Genomic DNA, 21580 nt, shown 5'->3' on the forward strand with positions numbered 1-21580 from the left:
TTTTCTTTTAATGCTGCAACTGATATCTGATATTCGAAGTACTCTGCATTTGTATGTTTTGCATGTTTAAAATTATGTTCACTCTATGTCAAATTTCCATTGACTGTGAATGTCTTTGTGCAGTAATTATCATTTGATTGATTTCAAGATAATAAAGACAAGCTAGATAATTCTTCTGTAGTCTAGACTTGGTGCAACTTGCTTTGGGTGGCAAATGTCACCATGGAGTGATCCTTTCAGCCAGAGTACCGAGCATCAGAACAAGACGAAGAGGAGAATTGCTTGGCTCAGTATCAAAGTTTTTGGAATACAGTGTATGATGAGCTCCAAGAAATCACACGAGAGACACACTTGGCTTCTGACCCATGTTTTAATCTGCAATGATAAGTATTTTCTGATCAGTAAAATCCCCACATAACCTGTTCAACTTCTAACATGCATTTTCTTAGTTTATATTGATAGTTGCTTTCTGATCAGTGACAATTCTGCAAAGATTCCTGCAACACTCATACGACTTCTTACTCATATTTTGATTAACATGATGTGTATCTTCTGCTTGAAAAGTTTCCCAGACAGAAAATGAAGAAGACAGCAACAAAGGTCTCCAGAATTTAAGGCATTAGTGCCCAAATTTATGACATAACTTGATGGGGAGCGCTTCAAACAGCTACCTGCATTTAGAAGGCTCCATATGAACTCCAGCAATGTCAGTGGAAAAATTTGGATAACTGGCAGAAATGGACTACATAATGATTAAGCCTTCATCATATGCCTGGATAATCATATATGTTGTATAGTATACTCTGTCATGTGACTTTCTGTAATCATAAGTTGATTGGTTCCTTATCTGTCACAAATCCCTTGGTGTTGCAGTTTATGTTTGTTATGGATGCATGTGTCTTATCGTAGTTCGTAGTGTCTTGTGATGCATGTTGTATGTTCATTATCTGATCACAAGTATGCCATGGAGTTATTGTAATTTCATCTGTGCTCACTAAACTAACATATGATAGAGCATTTGTGTGGTTTAATATACAGTGATGACTGCTTCCAATAATCGTGTTTATCAGTGTCCTAATTCACACATTTTCTGCACTGTTTTATAATCCCATTGACCCTTATCAGCCATTACAAGCTCACCATCCCATTAACGTTAATAAGCAAATATGATTGAGGGCACTCTAGATCAACAAATATACACAGAAAACTACATGACACGCAATCATAATGCACCCTGCGAAAGAACGCATAAGACAATGTGATACACAAAACCACTCGCTGTAATTGGTCTGAAGGACATAGCGTCAAGTACATGTGTGTCGAATAGAAAACTGTTTTATGAACACCTACTCTTCCTGTCCCTTTTGAGCAAGGTCATGTTTAACCTGCTGAGGACCGTCCAGAGGACGAGTCCCGAGTATACTCGGGCAAGTGTCTATGAAGGGAAATGCGTATTGTAGCAAAATCAGCCCGTCCTCAACGAGTTAATAAGATGCAGTGTTCCATTCTAGTTACAATATTCTTTTTTTTTTTCTTGTATTGTATAAGCTGATGGATACACTCTGTGAATTTGGCAAATAAGAGGAACTGTCAAGGATGATTAAAATAAAAACGTCCCTCACCGTGAGTGATCTAAGAAGTGTTACCCCATTTTGGTAACTTGCAAGTAGTTGACTGGTTGATATTGCAAGCACAGAACCCAAATTTAGCATCAAGACAGTAGATGTCATCCCTCTAAAAGGAAGTGAGTCATGATGGTACCATTTCTAGTTGTCACCACAGAGTTGCCCTTAAATTAGGAAGTGATGGATTTAGTCACGCACCACCAAAGAGGGGGGTATTTCCGTATTTCCACATGAAGGAATTGCATGTGATACTAAGTGAAGGCTTATGATGTAAGAAAATGACATTAGCTGACAAGGTCACAGGTGACACCTTACCAGCCAGAGCTGATAACATTGCCAGCTTGTACTTTTTATTCTTCTTCACCCCCCCCCCCCCCCCCCCTTAAACCGGTTAGTGATAGGGTGAAGAGTAAAGATTAGGGTAAGGGTTGGGTTAGTGTTAGAATTTGGGTTAGGGTCAGAATTAGGTTCAGGATAAGGATTAGGGTTAGGGTCTGGGGGGGAGGGTCTGGAGTATAATTGTCCAAGAGGTGATTGTCCTAGAACCGCCTGAGAAATCATATCTAGACATTTAATAGAATTGCTCTTCAAGTGTCTAACATGTATCTCATGCTTATCATAATTTCACGTCCAATAGCAAGTTCACCAGGCTCATGGGCCATGACGGCTGCATAAATGTCTATTTGTAATATGGTCCAGCTAGTGGCATACTCTGAGATTTTCTCCCTGAAGTTTGTTTCATGCTATCAGTATTTAATGAAATTGCCATTTTAAATGGTGTACTCACAAAAGAGATGGAATTTCCTTATCATTTCCAACACTTTGATATACAGCTATTCATGAGTGCATGCTTTACAAATTGTATGAGTATGTACAAGTGAACTTTGCATTCAAACACTCAAGTAAAGGAAGTTTGAAGAAGTGTTACTTTAAACATCAACATTAATTCATACAAGTCTTTGTTCAGTGTTCTCCTCTCCCACACAAGTTAATAAAATGACTTATTCGTAGTCAGGATAGAAGGGAAAACATGTTCATTTGTTTTAGTGAATGTCTACTCACATCTGGTACTGTCATGATAACAGATCGTCTGCTAGAAATTTCTCAAGTCACTTTATTTGTTGTCTTTGTAAAAATAATCTAGTGATCAGTTTCAATCCTAGATCCATGTACAAATGAGCAATGCCTTCAACTATGCACTGACAGTCCCGTAGTGCATTAGGACATTGTCATGGCACAACCTCGCTCCATTTCTGTGAATCCGAAGCCATGTTTACCATAAAACAATCAACCTTGCCACCGAAGTATTTGTAGGAGTATTATCTTTGATATACTTGTACTTTAGAATCTAAAACATTCTTTCGTGCATGGCACACTGTCTACAACGACACTCCCCAGTGATCAAAGTTTGCAGCACCTGAGTTGCCCTTGAGAATCTCAATGTCACACCCTAGCCATTGAAGGCTTGCTCCATGGACTCATAAATATAGTGAGGGAGAACTAATACTAGTAGTACTACACTGTATGAGTGGGGTGGTGTAACTATATTTTGCTATCCTATCTTTATGTGTATATTGTGCTGTCTAGTGAACTATGGATCTGTATAACTATTGCATACAGAAGTTCATGGTGTCCTAGAGTGATAATGGTAAAGCGTGCATAGTGGTTGTGAAATCTTCTATGATAAACAAACATAATTATCTTGTTACTGGTACTGGGTACAACAGTATGTATGTCTAGATGATATGTTACAAGAGTTCATTCGTGAGGTTTAGTGTGTAAAACACAAACCTGCTGGCTCTTGAGAGTTACAGCAGGCAAGCCAAATTCATGATAAACAGTCAGGTTTGGCCAGTCTATAGCTGGATCTATCAGTTAATAGATTTAAATGACAACCAAAATTTAGACTGATGTGAACTGTGCAATCATGTCATGATTGCTTAAATAAAAATATCCACTGCCTCCACTTACTTTTGGCATTCCCCTTGTGTCGTAAGGGAAGAAGGCAAATAATAATGAAACACCAATTAATACTCTATTTTTACAACAGATTAATTGCCATAGAATGTTACAAACAGATATGGGAGTGGCAACACCTGTTGCAGATCTTTCCCAATTCATTCTCAACAGTCCACGCCAATGCGCTACAGTCAGTAGCGTATAATACATTATGTACATTGCTGATTTGCAGATGTCGAGGAACAATGGTCGATCAACAGAACTGTGTCAAATTTGTGGCACATTTTAGAGGGGAATGAATGTACCCTAGGGAGATGATTTAATGAATTCTGGGGTTTCAACAAAAGGAAAGTCAGTTGCTTTCCAAATACAGAACCATGACTATGAGGTGGATTATGCTGTGACATGGTATTTTGAAAGACCTACACGGATCTGTTGATTTAATGTTATTGCTACAGCACACCATGTTGACTTGTTTGTATCACATACTTCTTTCTGATTTGATAGTAAAACCTCACTGGTATGGTGGTATCTTAAACATCACTCCTGTTATTCTAGACCATGTTTCTAAAAATAAAAAATCTGCAAAATCCCAGAAATTTTTGTGATGTACTAAACTACACAGTACTGTCAAGCTGAAATTTTCGCGGTGGTTTTATTTTTGCGAATTTCGCGAATCGCCTTTGAACCGCGAAAATAACAACACGCAAATAGTTACGTACCCGTCGCAACCGCGAAATTAACAACACGCGCAAATGTCCTCCAAGTACAGGGTTCGAAATTGGCGATGGTCCGCTGGCCATTGGCCACCCAAAATCATGTCGGACTAGCTAAAAATCATAAAATTCTGAAGTTACTAGTCCGTCTGGCTAGCCAAAATATTGCTTCAGTGTTAAAATTGATTCTAAGTAGTCCGCCTGGCTAGTTAAAAAAAAAGTTAAGTGCGACCCCTGAAGTAGCAATTCGCGAAAATATCTGTACGCGAAAATTTCAGCTCGTACAGTATGTTGTGCATAATCTACATTGAATAAAACCCTAGTCCCCTGCCCCCATAACACCTTAACATCTTTTTGTGCTCCCATGGTGTTGATCAGACTGCTTTGTATGTCAAATTATGCTGTTCTGAGCACTTCCTGATCTTTTTTTTTGTTTTGTTTTTTTCATTTAGAGCTATGAAAATTGTGCTGTGCCTGACCTTTTTTTTTTTACCTTGGTGTGGAAAGTCTTTTATGGAACTAATCATGTGTAATCTGTAGCCCATGAAAATTTGTTGAAAATTGTGAATATCGTGTTTGTGATGCAAAGGTAAATGTGATGATGTGTCATCTAAGTTATACATTGAATCTTTTTTTTTCCCCCTTGATTACAGGGTTGTTTCCCCCTCCCCTTCACTATTTGGGGAAAGTAAACTCAACTGACTGCAACATAATCTGCAAGAAGAGTTTTAATGAAATGTCTGTGACAAACTTTGATTATCTGTGTTTCATATACTAGTGGATTAAAGGACAAGTTTACCTTCATTAACATAAGGATTGAAAGAATGTAGCAATATTAGTAGAACACATAATTGAAAGTTTGAGGAAAATCGGACAACCCGTTCAAAAGTTATGAATTTTTGAAGTTTTTGTGCATTCACCGCTGGATGAGAAGACTACTGCAGTGTACATGTATGATGTCACATGCGTACAACAATATAAGGAAAATATAGAGAGAATTTCACAAAATTTCATCTTTTGAAAAAAGTACACATTCCCTTGACTCGTTACTGACATATGTTATGGGTAATTATTCCCATTGCCTTTAGAAAGAGGCAAGTCAAGTGCTCTTTTATTATGCAAAAAAAGTGAAAATATGTTGAATTTCCTTTACATTTTCTTTATACTGTTGTACTCATATGACATCACGAGCCTTAGTAGTCTCCTCATCCAGTGGTTCCAACACAAAATTTTAAAAATTCATAACCTTTGCATTGATTGTTCAATTTTCCTCAAACTTTCACTGATGTGTTCTACTAATATTGCTGCATTCTCTCAATCCTTATGTTTATAAAGGTGAACTTGTCCTTTAATGTTCTTGCCTATTCAATTGGATGCTTAAATTTGTTATTTCACCTTTAACCTAACTGAACCTCAGAGGATACTAAGCTATTTTCTTTTGTTCCGGAACTTATTGGCAAACAGGTTGAGCTCATTATGAAAGTATGTACCCACATTGACAGATTAATGCTTATCATTAATTCAATGTACTCACTTATTATCTTTTCACACTTGATTTCTGAAATAGCCCATTGTCAAACTATCAATTTTGAAAAGCACAATGTGTCAATTATATGGCATTGTGTAGGTAGTGGCCTTCAGCAACTTGAATACATGTGCTCTTCCTTTCTTCCTTTTGCTTGTTGAAATTGTGAACTCATTCACATTTAATGAACAAAACAAAAATCTGAATTTTAAAAAAGTATAGTTATTACAGTACTGTACATGTATATGAATCTTTTGATGACCCAACATTTGCTCCTGCGATAATTGCTCCGGTCATGTTTTCTCCAAGGACTTAGGTTAGAGCAAGGAGTTTGGTATTAACTCCTTGGTTCTAGAGTTAGGGGTGTGATAGGGTTTTAGCAAGGAGTTATCTGATAACTCCTTGGTTTTAGGTATGGTTTGATGTGAGGATTAGGATTAGGGTTAGGGTTGTGTTTGTACATGGTATAGAATTAATGTTCAGCTTTATAGCGTGCAGATATTTCATGGGAGCAATTGTAGCAGGAGCAAATGTCATGGAATTGAATGTTGTATGACCTTCACAATTTTAACAAACATCCAAGCAAATATCATTAGTCTTTAGACCAAATTCTGGTTTTTTTTTCCTCCCTGTCTTTGATGCTCGTTCATGCAATTGATTCTAGTACATGCACAAGTAATGGCTGTCAAAGTGCTCTGTGTGATTGATTTGCCAGCATTGCTGCCATACAAGTATTCACTGAATTCTGTGATGTAGGGACAGGTAAAAGATGGATTCGTAGAGACCGCTAGAACTGTCAAAGTAGAAATGGTTGCAGAGTTGAAATTTTTTGTATGAAGTTCCCACGACATAAAACTTGCAAAGTGCAAAAATAAAAGAAAGCAGGTTTTTGTCTTATTGTTTTGCCCTTTTGTTATTCATAGTTTCCTTTTCATTTGTTAGTCCTGTAGCACGAGTGTATGTGCTGTCATAGAGCAGACCATTACTTTTTAATACCGTAGTATGTGCTGCCCAAACCCCAAAACCACCATGGCAGTATTGAGCTGTTTGAAGTGCTTGTTTAATGCAAAAATTCATGTTACTTGGTTGAGCATGAAAAATCAGTCGTGCAAATATTTCCACTTTTACGTTATTGTCATATATGCTCCCAGGAGGTAGTAGGTACCCCGGAGTCATAGAATGATACATATTGTCCAGACATTCAGTGCTTTAAGATATAAGGTAGTTTTGCCAAGTGCTCTTTCATGAATATTTTTCACTTCCTGCATACATGCTTGATATGGAGTTGCTGCTTCTTTTGTTTTCAAAGTATTTTTTAACAAATGATAATGGGATTTTAATGGGAAGTAGTGGGAAAAGTCTGTCTTCTCAAACAACGCGATAATGAAAGATCATGTTTCAAGTTCTTGCAAAGTTAATGTGTGTACTGAATAAGAGTCAAGTAGCATGCCTGTTGTGTATCTGTATTCTGACTCAATGTTACAGTTTGTGTTACATAGTACCATTGTCTTTGAAAGGTTTAAGAGTGATGTTGTTAAAATGCTTCTCTCTCCTGTTTCTAAAACCTCTCTGTGTCTCTCCATGTTTGAACACAGACCAACGTGTGATATGAACGGAGCATATGGTATTGTATGTTTATGTTGCTGGTAAACATTGATTAAATTGTATTTGTGTGGAATAATTGATTGACTATTTATACCTGTCATGAGCTTCATGATCATTCTTTTCTTACCTATATCCACCTGCCTACCTTTGCCAAATAAAATAACTCAGATTCGTGGTCACTATATGGCCGATTTGGACCCCTTACGCATCAAGTCTGCCGCCACTGGTGTCTCACCGGAGATTGTGGTCGCTAGCCATCGCCTAGGTAACTCGAGAGTCACATGACTACCTATACAGCATACCCATTCTGCATCCTGCAGGAAGTTGTGGTGTAGAAGTATGCAATGGACCAACAAGAAAAATGCTAGAAAAAACAACAGCACACGCTTATAAACCCTTTCGGACTTCCGGTACTATTTTGTATTGTTGTTGTCAACATACATGCAGTATGGTTACAGATGGCAATGATGGAGTTATACAACAAATGTCACTCCATTTTCTTAAACATGCTCTCTGTGGTAGATGTTGACGTAGGCATAGTGTTGTAATTCATTATGTCAAAATGGCTGCACAGTCCTCTTGTCTGCAGATAGGATTTTCTGAGAATAGTTCAGATTAATGAGAGTATGTTGGTTGTGTGAATGTGCTCATTGTGCTATCAAACTGTCCCTGTAAGCTATATTATGCCCATTCTAATGTTTCACTATACATACTATGATAATTACTGATGACAGTGTATGTTATAATGCTGAATCTGTATTACAGAACTTTGCTTTCTCCCTGGTGGTTTATGCCTACACTTATCAAATTCTCTGGAATAGGTAATGTCAGTGTATTCTGGGAAATGCCATGCTTGTTCATTTGTTACCTTATCTAATGCCATATATTTCTTTATACCCCCGCCAAACGAAGTTTGAAGGGGGTATATAGGAATCAGCGGACGGTCGGGCGGTCGGGCGGTCGGTCGGGCGGTCGGGCGGGCGGGCGGTCGGTCGGGCGGGCGGTCGGTCCATTGCAAATCTTGCGTCGCGAACTACTTCCTCAGTTTTCAACCGATTCCCATAAAACTTGGCACAGATGTGTGCCTTGGGTTGTAGATGTGCAAGACGTATTTTTTGACAGTACCCAAAAGTACGTTGCCATGGTAACGGCATATTATTGGCAAAAATGGGTACAAATCTTGCGTCGCGAACTCCTCCCACAGTTTTTGATCAATTTTTATGAAATTAGGTACAGATGTTCATCTGAATATGTTAGTGTGCAAGACACATATTTCCGCAGTGGCAAAAAGTGCGTTGCCATGGTAACGGCATGTTATTGGTAAAATATAGGGCAAAATGCTTTATGGCAAAACTGCTTCATCAGTGTTCTTCCAGTTCTCATGGAATTCATATTGAATGTTTGTCTTAGGATATAGGTCAGTATGACACATTTCTTGACAGTGACAAAAAGTATGTTGCCATGGTAACAGCTCACATATTATGAGCCAAAATGATGGAAAATTTTGTGTTGCAAACTACTTCCTCAGTTTTTGCCCAATTTCCTTGAAACTTGGTACAGATGTGTGCGTTTGGTTGTAGATGTGCAAGACGCATTTTTCGACAGTACCTGAAAGTACGTTGCCATGGTAACGGCATATTAATGGCAGAAGATCAAGGAAAGATCTTGCGGATTTAACTACTTCCTCAGTTTTTTGACCAAAGCTTATGAAATGTTGTTTTGACCAAAGCTTATGAAATGTTGTTTGGCGGGGGTATAACCAGTCGCTGTAGCGACATTTCTAGTTTCTTTTTATAATGACAAGCCAACAACATGCAAGTTTTAGGGGCTTGTAGATGCCTTTGGCATGCAGTGATTTAATTAATTAGCTTATCATAGACTCGCCATCAGGGCATACTGAGCCTTTAAATGGAGTCCAAGAGAAAATACACATCTTTGCTAAAGGCAAACAAAATCTTCATCTGATTTTGCTGCAATACTTAATTTTTTGTCACACTGATTACATTTAGTATTTTTTTTACATTCTTGCCTGAGCTCATTTTAAACAGATCTGAATGCAATACATTACTGATTTTGCTCTTTTTAATTCCAGCCAACAGATGATAGTAATCAGCACAGGGGGGAGGGGGGGAGGGTTTGCTGAAAGTCATCGTGTTTTGTTTGGTTTTGTTTTTTCCATCTGTCTGAATGGATGTACAGAGCAGCTGACTTGTTTTGTCAGTGCTGGTTGCGAGAGGATGTGATTTCCTAAAATGGGATGGCATCATCTGATTAGGGCTCATCTCATTGATTGGCCAGCATTGATCCGTAAGGCTGGAGGTGCGGAGCGTCGGGATGAGGTGGAATTATTCCCACCACTTGCTCCTGTTCAGGAGGAATCCCTTCTCTTGTGCATAGTTCATGTGTAGTCATATTGTGGAGACATTTACATGTATGGGGATTTTAGATTTTGATCAGCCGTTTCTAGAAGGGCCTAATTACGTCATAGGACACTCATACGGCAGGGATGGGTTGAGTGTATGAGAGTAGTGGGAAACCGTATGTGTTTGAAGAAAAGATTTGAGCAAAATCAAACAAACATCATGGGAAGATATATGATTGTTTCACCATGGTCATTAGTGCAAATCTAACCTGGCTTTAGTTTTCAACTGACTGAAGATATTCACTTACGGTATGTCACCAAACTGTGACGCAGCCTGCAGAACACACTTTATTCTTTTCTCTTTTGATGAAATGCCATTAGTTTTTGTCTGAGTTTTATTGTATATTTTCATTAATATGTTTTTATATCTATTAAAGCATTGCTAATGTTAATGATATTTTAGTTAGGACATGTAATGTCGTAGTAGTTGTACCTTAGTAGTAATGGTAATTGCACTAATAGTACAGTAGTAATAGCTGATGCATTTTATTGCTATTGATAGCTATCACAATATTACTTATTATTTTATTGTTAATATTATTATACTGCTACAGCTGCTTTCCTATATTGTGTATCAACCCAATACTCCAATATGACATGGAAGGGGAAAGAAAGAAAAGATTAGTACCACAATGGTAGTCTAAATTTTTAATGAAGAAGCTCAGGTTGTCTAATCTCTCAGAATCATTAATTCCAGTGGAAGAATCCACCATGTACTGGTATGCATTCATAGACTGTAGACCTGAACAAAATGGCAATTTTTAGAAGAGTGAGATTAACATACCTCCACTAGATGTGATTCTTTATATGCAGTGTTAATAAGCCTCCCTATTCTCACCCCCTAAGGAGCAGTCAAAAGAGGCCCATAGAGGGACCTCGTCTTCCGGTACACTGCAGGCCAAAGCTCCATCACCTGTCTTCCTAGAGTCTCCAGCAACCCCAATGCATAAAGGGCATCACTGATTGTTGTTATGAGTGCCTCGATCGATAAAAGAGCTGCCCTGGATGCCTTGTATGGATGGTTGTACAATATGGCAGTATGCGTAGTCGATAAGATTTATAAAGTGTATGTCCATAAGACATTCAGATATTCTTTTTGTGATCGATAAATTTTAATAAAATAATTTAATAAAATAAAAATTAAACAGACTTGATGCTTCTACTATAGACTATGAAAGAAATAAGTGATTAAAGAGAAGCAAAATGTGAGGATGCAATATAAGCTGGTTGCTGGTGAAACTGTGTTGAATTGGCTTCATTTTAATAGATTTATTCATTCCCTTCTTGCTCTATCTGGAGATGGAAACAAAATGGAAGTGCATTTCCAAAGTGATGTTCTTTAGCCTAAAGACATTACGTCCCAGGCAAATCAGCTTTGCCTGCGAGCTGACCTTGGCCATAGCGAAACTTAATAGGGAAACTTAATTGAATTTGGCATCAGGAACATTTACATTTGGCATTGACTCAATATGGCTGTCTAGCCGTGCGAATACAACATCAGTGAATTGTGTATGTACACTTTGTTTCCCGAGGGAGAGACATTGAAAACGGTAGTGGTGGTTTTCTAGAGGCCCAATTATCAGGTAGTTCTTAGTGGTAGGCACTAATTAAATCTCCCTTTACCAGTGTGCCCAACAATTAAGATATCTCTTTAGAGTCTTTTTTTTTTTTACATGGTTAAAGGTGGGTAAATCATGCAAGGCAAATTTTTAAGTATTAAGGATGGTAATTCAAATTCCATACAAAATATGCATGCTGGATTTGAGTGTGAATGATGTCATGAGAGTGGACCAATTGTGTACTGTGGTGTATTTTTCAATTTCATGTGACCTGAGACACTTTTGCTGGATTTGAGTGTGAATGATGTCATGAGAGTGGACCAATTGTGTACTGTGGTGTATTTTTCAATTTCATGTGACCTGAGACACTTTTTTGTCTATTTCCATGAGAGATATGGGCATGCACAATGCTTTAATACTAGAAATACATTGTTATTTCGTGAACGAGAACTGTAGCAACTGAAATACCATGGTATCTATATTACTGCGATATTTCGCCAATGAGAACAGTGCCAACAAATTACTGTGGTATTTAGTCCCAGGGCAAGTCTAATGTAAACGCATACCTACACTTCCTATGGGGGCTATCCTGATATTTACCCTGGTGAAAAGGAGTGCTGTGGTTATAATGTCTTGCTGAAGGCCGCAAGTGCCATGTGCTGCTGCAGGGATTGAACTCTTGGTCTTCAGATTGAAAGTGGGGTGTTCAATCCAGTAGACCACTACACTTCACTATCAAATGCAGCCTCAAAAAGCTTGGCAATGAGATACATTGCATTTCACCTCTGTGTGACCCAGAACAGTCTGCTTCGTAGGTCTATTCTGTAGGGAAATTATTTTGCCCTGCGTCTGGATTGTTGGTAATGTATAGGTTTGGGGGCTGTTTTATTGTCTGTTTTTGATCTGTTTATTTGTCTCCATAGATGTTTTACTGTTTGATATAACTTGAGAAGTACCCTGTAGGATTGTACTACACAAGTGAAGTATTTGAATTGGAGTCACTGAGTACATGTTGGAAAAATATTTGTCAAAGGTCAAAGGTCAATATTAGATTTAACATTTGAAATAGCAACAACTAAAGTTTGTTGAATAAATATGAAATAATATGATGTTGGGTCAGGTTAAAGATTAAGGTCAAATCAACAGTATGAATGGTATCAGTGGCATTGCTCTATACGCTACTAGAACAGTGTGTACCGGTAATGTACGATATTTGACTGTGTAGGTCTATGTGTTTGATAACATAGTGGGTGGAAAATATCTGCTCCAAAGAAAGAGTTGGCAATGGGCCAACATTTCAACTTCTAACGAATGTAGATCATTGTTATATAAAACAGTCATATTTATGTCTGTGGGCTTATGACCGCAGGCATGTTATTGTCAACACATTGAATCAAACGCCCTCCCTCATGCATGCCTGGAGACAAATATTAATTGTCGTAGGTAAGACCCAATTATCCAAAATGTATGTCGTCAACACTCTGACATACCTTTGACCTTGCACACCATCCCCGATCATGGGTATGGCAATGTGAGCTCCACATTATGAATATCACATTTTGAGTCCTGATCATAATGACCAGACTGCCATTGTAGCAGATTTTGCTGGCAATGCCAGAGGTGGAATTCTTCTTTATTGTACAGTCTGTCATATGGGTTAACCCTTTCAGCTCTTTGAATGCCGATTGGCACAGAAAAGCCCATAGCATTGCACACACTGTCCAAAGTCTCTTGCACAGAGAGGGTTAACGTCGTACAGAAAGACAGACAGTAAGACAATGTGAACCTTGAGACAAGTGTGACACGCCAATGACACCTCCATACACTGCCATGTTGCTCCCTCTGAAAGCCTATCCGATGGTGGGTATTAGTTTCACAGATGTCAAACAAACAGCCAGTCTAATCAAGACCCGGCACGAACATTTCTCCGCCGTGCGCCCGTACCTGTATGGTGTGATCAGCAAATGCTATGCCACAAGGAGCACTCCATCTCTCCCCTCACTTTCTCCCTATTTCATGTCAGTCACAATGCTGGTAAACATGCCCCTTCTTCTAGTGTCAGCTTCCAACGAGACGTGCTGAACGAAGGAGGTCATTGTATGGGCGACAGTGAACATGTTTTGATGGGATGAAGTTATGCCCAGCAGCATGCGTGATGCATCTGATCAACATTCACAACTACATGATGAATGTTCAACATGTTAATCTGTTGATACACTAAAGAGCCACAGATGTGGACAATTAACAATGTTGTAGCTCTTGATTGACAATGCAACACGGAAGTGGTGTCCAGTAACAGTCCACTTAATGGGATTACAAAATGCCTTTAGAAGCTTTAACTTTTCATGTGCACATTGTGCATCTTAGTACATGTATGTAAGTGGTCAGTTTAGTTTTGCATTGTATTGCCAGCAAATATGCCCAGCTAGCTCACATAATCAGAGCCACTGAAGTGTAAGAATTAGAAACGAAATGGCCAGGTAATGTTCCGACAGCTGAAGTAGAATTACCATTTTTATGTACCTCCAATTTTTTACTTCAGATCACGAGAAGATGACATCTGGTATAAGGATTAGCAAGTTGGAATTCCATCCCAAACTTGCCAACTTACTCCTTTTGTTATGATGTTAAGATATTCATGACGATTTGCACAATAGGGTTAAATACTATTGTAACATGATAACTGTTAGAAGTTGCTGGTATCTAAGGAGTCAGTCCAGAATACTAGATGGTCAAGTATTAAACCAGACTGGACTTTTCTTTGCATATATCTACTCCCGTTCTTGTGTTCAATCCCCCTCCCCCAATAATCTCTTCAGAGTTGAAACCTGAGGGGTGCAAAGCTACCCCCTTCCTGCTTTTAAGTGCCCCCTCAAACTTGAGCCCTAAAGTTGGAATGTCTCACATTGGAAACAGTAAACTTTGCCTCTGACTGTAGCCTACATTTGTGAAGTGCATTGCTTGCTGTGGATTCAACCAACACTGGCATTTACGTGTAATAGCAATATAATACATTAGGATTTGAATTGATATCCTTCCTAGAGTCTGTTAATGACCTAGTGAGGCAACCCACCTCACTGGTCAGTTTGTGTGTGAGAAACAATGGGTTCACAGTTTTTAGTTACTGTAAAATGAGGAATGTTCGCGTGCATTTTAATTTCGCGAATTCGTGAGCGCAGAGATTCGCGAAATTAAAAATGCACGCGAAAGTTCATTTCTACACTATATGCATTGAATGCCAGTGGCAGTTCGCGAAAATTTCATGCCGCAAAAAAGGCCGTCGGCTCCAATTCGCGAAAAAATCACGCCGCGAATATATCATGTTTTACAGTACCTGAAGCTGTATCTCTGTAGATTATTGTGTGCAGTTATATGTGTTCGGTAACGTGACACTTGTCATTCACTATGTGACTAGCTGGTAGTCAAAGGTTTATATCAGCGAAGTTTTCTGTACTGAAGGGGCAAGCAACAACATAAAGGAAGCTTTTCCACCTATGTGAGATAAGGGAAACATAGTATTAATATGGCTCCTTAATCCTGTGGAAATATATTGAAAAGTAAAATGCAAGAAACATTTACCATCAAGTAGATAAATGGAACATGAAGAAGAGTTTTGATACATTTCTCATTCCTGATAAAATAAAACACAAAGGAATGAACCATTACCACTTTAGATGAAGCGAACATACAGGTAGTATTGATGTGATCGTATATAGAGGAAGACATTGTTCAGAAGTTGGATGTCACGTAGAAGATGGGAGTTGACATTTATTACATATCACATGTAACTATAAAGTCAGATAGGGGGACCTTGATATGAAAGACAAAACTATGTAGATGGAATAGCAATAAAATGAAGTTGTTGGGAGCATTTTCAGACTTGATTGCAGAACCCATTAATGTGCATTTTGCATTGTGAAGGACAGCAATGCCTGTCATGTATCCACGTGAGATGCTGTTAGATATCATGGCTCTTCCCACCCCCCCCCCCCCCACACACACACAAACCCACAAACCCACATGCACACACACTTACATCAAAGGATGCTCTTGCATGTCTCCTCTTCTCACACAGAAAATTTTCTCACCCCTCAATGATGCATGACTGTCCTGTAATCACAAAGATACATTTCCGTCATTAATAATATCATGGAGGTTTGAACAGTCTGGCTACATTTGTGTCGACACAATATCATGCTTATACATGACATGAGCAATGGCTGTGAGAAGACATGGTAAGTCGCATGACAATCAAGATATGAATGTGCATTCATCTCCATTGATAAACATACTGCATGCACACTGTATGGCATATCCAATATTTTATAAATCACAGTCATGTAGAATATCCTTTCATGCTCTTTTATTTAAATCATGCTGACATACCCTTCCTATCGTATCAAAAAATCACAATCAAGTCATGCTGATCACAGATGAATGATTGAAGCAGTTTCGCACTTTAATCAGCAGCCGGTTCCTCAATTTGTCTTTTGTAGCACAGATGCACGTCACATGATAGAAACATACCATACCCTGTGCTGTTTGGCGCTAAGTGGTTGCTGATGAAAAGATGAAATATGTACACTTCAAGAGGAAATTATGAACAAATGATACATATTTTTAACCCTAGTTGTTAACACTATGATATTCAATGGCATGGGTTCTGCAGCACTTTATTCTCATGTAGATGTTTGTTTTGAGAAACTGTTGAAATCTGATTGAACTTCCACTGTGTCATATCAGATAAATGAACTGTTTTCTCTTTTTCATTGCAAACATCAAATAATTTTATCTAACCAAGTTTTATTCTTTTTTTTTCACTAATCTGCTGTTTTGTTCTGTTACTGTATGTTACTGTTTTCTATTTCTCTTTCTTGATATTGATAATGTTTCAACAGTTGAATAAATCATGTATCTTCCCTTCTGCCAAATAGAGTTGATACTCATTCATTTTAGAGTATTTACTGGCATCCTTGTTTTCCAGTTTCTTCATCATGTTTACGTACTCATGTGCATGCGTGAAATAAAGGGATTTGCATGATAATGAAATGAGAGCATTTCACCTTTGTAGGAACAAGCACTAAAGGTTGTAATTAAGTTAAATACTACCCTAGGGACAATTTGTCCTTTCTTTCTCAAAGGAAGATTACGCAAAATGAATAAGTCAACCTATAACCTTTTACAATTGGATGTTGCAGTTAGTATGACACGGGTTCCATTCTGAATCCTATGTAAGGAAACAGCATGACAGCATAGCCTTGAAATAGGATATTTTATCATGATTTTTGAACACTTTTGCTGACTCTAGGGGAACCAGTTGATACTCTATTCCATGTTTTCATCAGCAGCAGAAAATTAAATACAAAGATGCTTCCAATTTTTAATCTTTATAAGCTGCAGACATCTTGCTACATTTGTGTGTTTTTCCTGTATTTCTTTTGTATAAACTATAATGCATTTAAGGTATGGTTGAAAGTGAGATACTAATGTGCAGTGTCAAGATCCTTTTCTTTTTTCCCTCGTAAAAACTTTTCCTGCTTTTGACTTTGCGTCATGATCCATCCAAATCCTTTGAATAATACCCACTGAATTGGGCCCATCATCGTGCGAACCAAAAGAAAAAAGTCATCATCCACAAATTAAGCAAATTTCAAGAGAATGACGCTTGCTGCCATTTTGCATGTGTGTCTGTCTATCCACCGTCTAGATCCGGGGTCACAACATGGCCGACTTAGATCCACTGGGCATCAGCCACGCCGACTTGCAGGAGGAAGTACCCCCCGAATTGGTTGTCACAAACTACCATCTTGGTAAGGCCACGGAGAGGGGACTGCACCAACGGGGCGTGGGTTTGTGTGCTAGGCTAGCTTACGTCATCGCCAGGCCAGCCTCATGCTCTCGCACACTCTCTGTCTTTTCGCTTTGCCCACTTTTATTGCTGTCCATAATCCATTGTCATGTGTTTGCTGCATGACATGAGTTGCACATGTTTGTGTGTGCTGCCACTGCTGTATGCTTTCTTTATTGCCTATCTATGGTTATGGGAATTCCTTCTCGCTAACTCCGATGGAGTGCTCTGCATGGGGCGTGTGGAAAGTATCAAATGTATCTGAGTCACTTATGAATAACTCTGGTATTTTGAGCGTGGAACACCAAACGCATAGTTGCTCCATTTTTCTGATATTTGCAGTGATCTCGCTTCATTTAAAACAACCCAGAAATCCAACGTTGCACCATGTACATGTGCATCAGAAAAGATGCGTGTGAAAGGAGTATGGAGCATGAAAGAGAATCAAATTCAGGAGATGCCTGTGATAAAAAGACTAGAATCGATATTGATGAAATGTTGTGAATAGATGTCATTTAGGAGGATGAAATGATAGAAATGCTGTCCTCGTGAGGTGAAAGGGGTTTGTCTCCCCTTCGAGAGTCTAAGAAGGAATCAGCAACTGTTGATATGGAGTTCCTATTGGTGTTGAGGGTCTGTGCTTTTTAACCCTTGCTTCATGCAAACATCTTCCTTTTGCTTCTTGATGATTATATATAGCTGCAGGGCTGGCGAGGGTTGGGTTGGGGTCTGGGGTTTGGTGTATGGGAAAGTTTACTCAAATCTGGGTTCAGAGGGAATTGGTCTGTAATGAATGAGAGAACGGAGCTTCATATAGAGAGTTAATAAATTATTTTTCTATTGAAAAGCTTAATTCGTAGTCTTTTCTGTAAATTCAAGGAAAGCTGCATACATATAAACTTCATTCTGAATGCCGGAGTATCACTATGTGCCTGCTTACATCTACATCTGAATTTAGCTTCTTAGAGTGGAAGTTGCTTTTCACCAACTTCAGCTTGTTGCTGCATGCTCTAAACCCATTAACGGGAGCTGCACAAGGGAGCCATTCCTGAATTACAAACCAAACACTCCACACATTATTGACAAACTGGTAAATACATGTAGCAAATCTTGGTTTCATGCAAATTTCCTATGGGTGAACGCTACATTTTGCCCAATTTTAAGAAAAGCACACAATTCATACTGTATTTTACTCGATAAACAGTGATAGTTTCAGCCACGGGGCAATCTAGATCACTAGGGCATTGCTACACTGCAGGTGTATGTCTTCCACTTGCCCAAGCACTCATGTGGTCAAGGATTCTCTGCTATGTATAAGTAGATGCCCAACAGTAAATTTTAGTCACCCAAGGCAAGCAGATGAGGTGGTTGTTGGACTCTTAGAATTGACTGCTGCTGGAAGCTGTTCATTGCAATGCATGGGCATTGCTTTTCATGCCATTGAAAATCTTAGGCACCTACATGTATGTGCATCATTAATACGTAGCTAGAAATTTGCATACTACACTGGGTGCACGGTGTGTATTAGATGTAGTGTTGGGTAATTGCCTGTACAGAGCTGCTTTCAGCATCTGATGTGAATATCTTGTGCTCCATATGGTGCCTACCACCCAAGCTTGAACTGCCCTGCGAATGAAGACAACAACTCCCGAGGCCGGTACATGGTGTATCACTGGGTTACCAAACAGGGAAAGACTGCCAAGAAGATAACACAATCCCTGCGATGAAAATGGCATGCTTGAGTCGGCATGATTTGTCCAGAACTACACCCAGAAGTTTCTTCCGAGATGCTCACGCATTTACAACAATTTTTTGTGTCGAGACGTCCTGACAGATGAGTGATAACATGCCCCCGATACAGATGTTAGATGTACAGTGTGGTATGCCAATGAGAATTATGCATATATAAGAGGCACAATTAATTTAGGGGCTTCATTCATTATTCCAATATGAGAAGGAGATGAGTGAGAGTGCTACCGTGTAGATACAGAAATTAACTAAACTACCTGCCCAATCCAGTGGGGTATTCAAAATTCTGCAGTGGTCATCATAAATAATGAAATTATAATTATATGTTTAGCAGCGTAGTACTCATGCATAGACTTGTTACATAGTACTACAAAGCGGACTTTTTTTTGGGGGGGGGGGGGAGATCATTCTCATTACAAAAGTCTTCAGGTATCTTTATTAGTACAGTCTGTTCATGTGACTATTAGCCAATGGTACACTTACATATGTACATAATGTACTTGAAACATTGATGGTTTGACAGATTTACATATTACATGTATATGCATATACTGTGAAATACATGTTTTGTTTTTTCTAGGTATGTTGATCTGATAAAGGAATCCAAAAGCAGCCCCTTAGGCATCATGTTTTCTCATTTACAAATTATTTTCTTTGTGTATCTTCTTTGGCTTGGGCATAAATGACAGAACTTCCAGCAAGTGGTGTTTTTATGTAGTGTGTCAGCCATGGAAATTGATTTTTTAGGAATGCCCAGTATCTCTTTCTGACAGTTGACACCTAAGTGCATTGGTTATTCACTTTACAAATGCATGTGAGACATTAAAAAAAGGACATTTCAATATTTCACCATTTTGAGAAAAAGAAATCAATATGATAAATGATTTATAGACGTTTGACATTTCAACTGCTGTGATGTTGATACCAGCACAAGGGAATGTGATACTATGGCCTAGATAGAAGTCATCAATGCTATTTAATTGGAAATGTGATGCTCTCCATTACATCATTAATGCAGATTTTGAAAATTTTACACTAGAAAAGACTTTTTATGGACATTTTTCTGCTTGAGGCACACTGTGCCACATTTTCCATCAAGCTCAGCTTTCAGCTCATCTGAGTTATTTTGTGAAGGAACAACAATTTTGATTTTAAGAAACAGTTTGGAATCACATTTGAATCAGCTGACCTCGAGCAGAGTCAGTTGCTCAAGGATGGCGATACGCCGAGATGTGTCACAATTATTCAAATGTAAGTATGGCACGAATAGAAGCGATAGTATTGTCAGGATGGAATGATGGGATATGTCAAGATAATCTCCAGAGGTTCGAGCACGAAACTAGCGGAACTTTCTGAGCATGCCGAGTTGGAAGTGGCTTCCTGTCTGACACGCCGTTCCACATTTCCACTTCAGTTTGTTGGCAACAGCACAGCCTAGAAGCTTTGTTCAACTGAAGTGTGTGACCATTGGCACAAGTATTACTGTGCGGTACTGCTCACCATCATCGACCGCACACAGTTATAAGTACGCACATACTGTACATTACAGGTTAGCCATGCACTCTGATGGACGACAGACAGTCAGAGTCATGTACATTATCTTCGATGTGTTATTCATATGGAGATGGTACCAATCCCACAGGATTTGCAGGCAATTAAGACATTAGCACAAAGCATTCAGAAAATGGATATGTTAGCACCCCTTGATAGAATGTAGACAGTGACAGTGTTCCATTGTGTAGTGTTAATCAAATAGATGCGGTTGCACTGTTTGCTAATTCTATTTTTCGCTGTTTTATAGGCCGATCACATTGCAGTGCTTTGCCATAATTCAGACCATTATTTTATACATGTTTACGCTGAACCAAGAGTAGAGTAGGAGTAAGGGAAAGAAAGTGAGAGTTGGAGTGAGCAGTTCATCAAAATGTATTACAAACATTGTCGTCAACTAGCTATGTGCAGTTCTGGTTTCAAAGTGGTTCACCTATCGGTGAAGGCTATGATTATGACAAGGCATCCATGGTAACCGTGGGCCTACATGATGTGTGAAGGGGGATAGGTAATTTTCCTCTTTGCAAGTAGTGTGTACCTGCATATGAAATCCGCATACCCTGTGTATTGGACAAGTGTCAAGCTTTGGCCGTTTCTTTTTTCAGACCTACAAATATAGTTTTCTTGGCTAGCCAGAGTTGGAACTCTGTAAGTCCAACCAGTCTACCCACCATCCTTTCAATACATATTTTCAGAGATTTTGAAGTTGGAACAGGGCTAGCAGGATAGAGATAATGTTGCAGTAAGTAGAATTTCCTCTTTAACCTTCCCTGCCCTGCAAGTTCAAAAGAATAGAGAAGCGGTATGTGGTTGCTTGACATGCACACAATGCTTCATTGTGAAATCTGTAATCGCTTCATTTGAGGATGGCGCGATAGTCGATGTGCTCTTCGCTTGTTCAGAAGCATTCTCACAGAAAGCAGAAGCTTCCATAAATATCCCCGTGGATGGTACACCCAGCCACCTACCAGCCTAAGCTATCTATGACTCATTCGACTCGTTATCATTTGGATTTGAAGCT

The 21580-nt window shown here is 38.9% G+C and overlaps 1 protein-coding gene across 2 annotated transcripts in view; it reads left to right on the top strand.

Moving 5' to 3' along the window:
• The window catches only part of LOC140228718 (2-oxoglutarate dehydrogenase complex component E1-like), a 65919-nt gene that overhangs the window by 16748 nt on the left and 27591 nt on the right, over positions 1–21580 (top strand). The window contains exon 3 of one of the 2 annotated variants that reach the window (XM_072308997.1): positions 7599–7695. In XM_072308997.1, coding sequence (XP_072165098.1) covers positions 7599–7695 — 97 coding nt within the window. Of the gene's footprint in view, positions 1–7598; positions 7696–17118; positions 17222–21580 lie in introns of both variants that reach the window. The other variant, XM_072308996.1, reaches the window with a different exon arrangement.

This window comes from Diadema setosum, chromosome 5, assembly GCF_964275005.1.
Source record: "Diadema setosum chromosome 5, eeDiaSeto1, whole genome shotgun sequence".
NCBI lineage: Eukaryota > Metazoa > Echinodermata > Echinoidea > Diadematoida > Diadematidae > Diadema > Diadema setosum.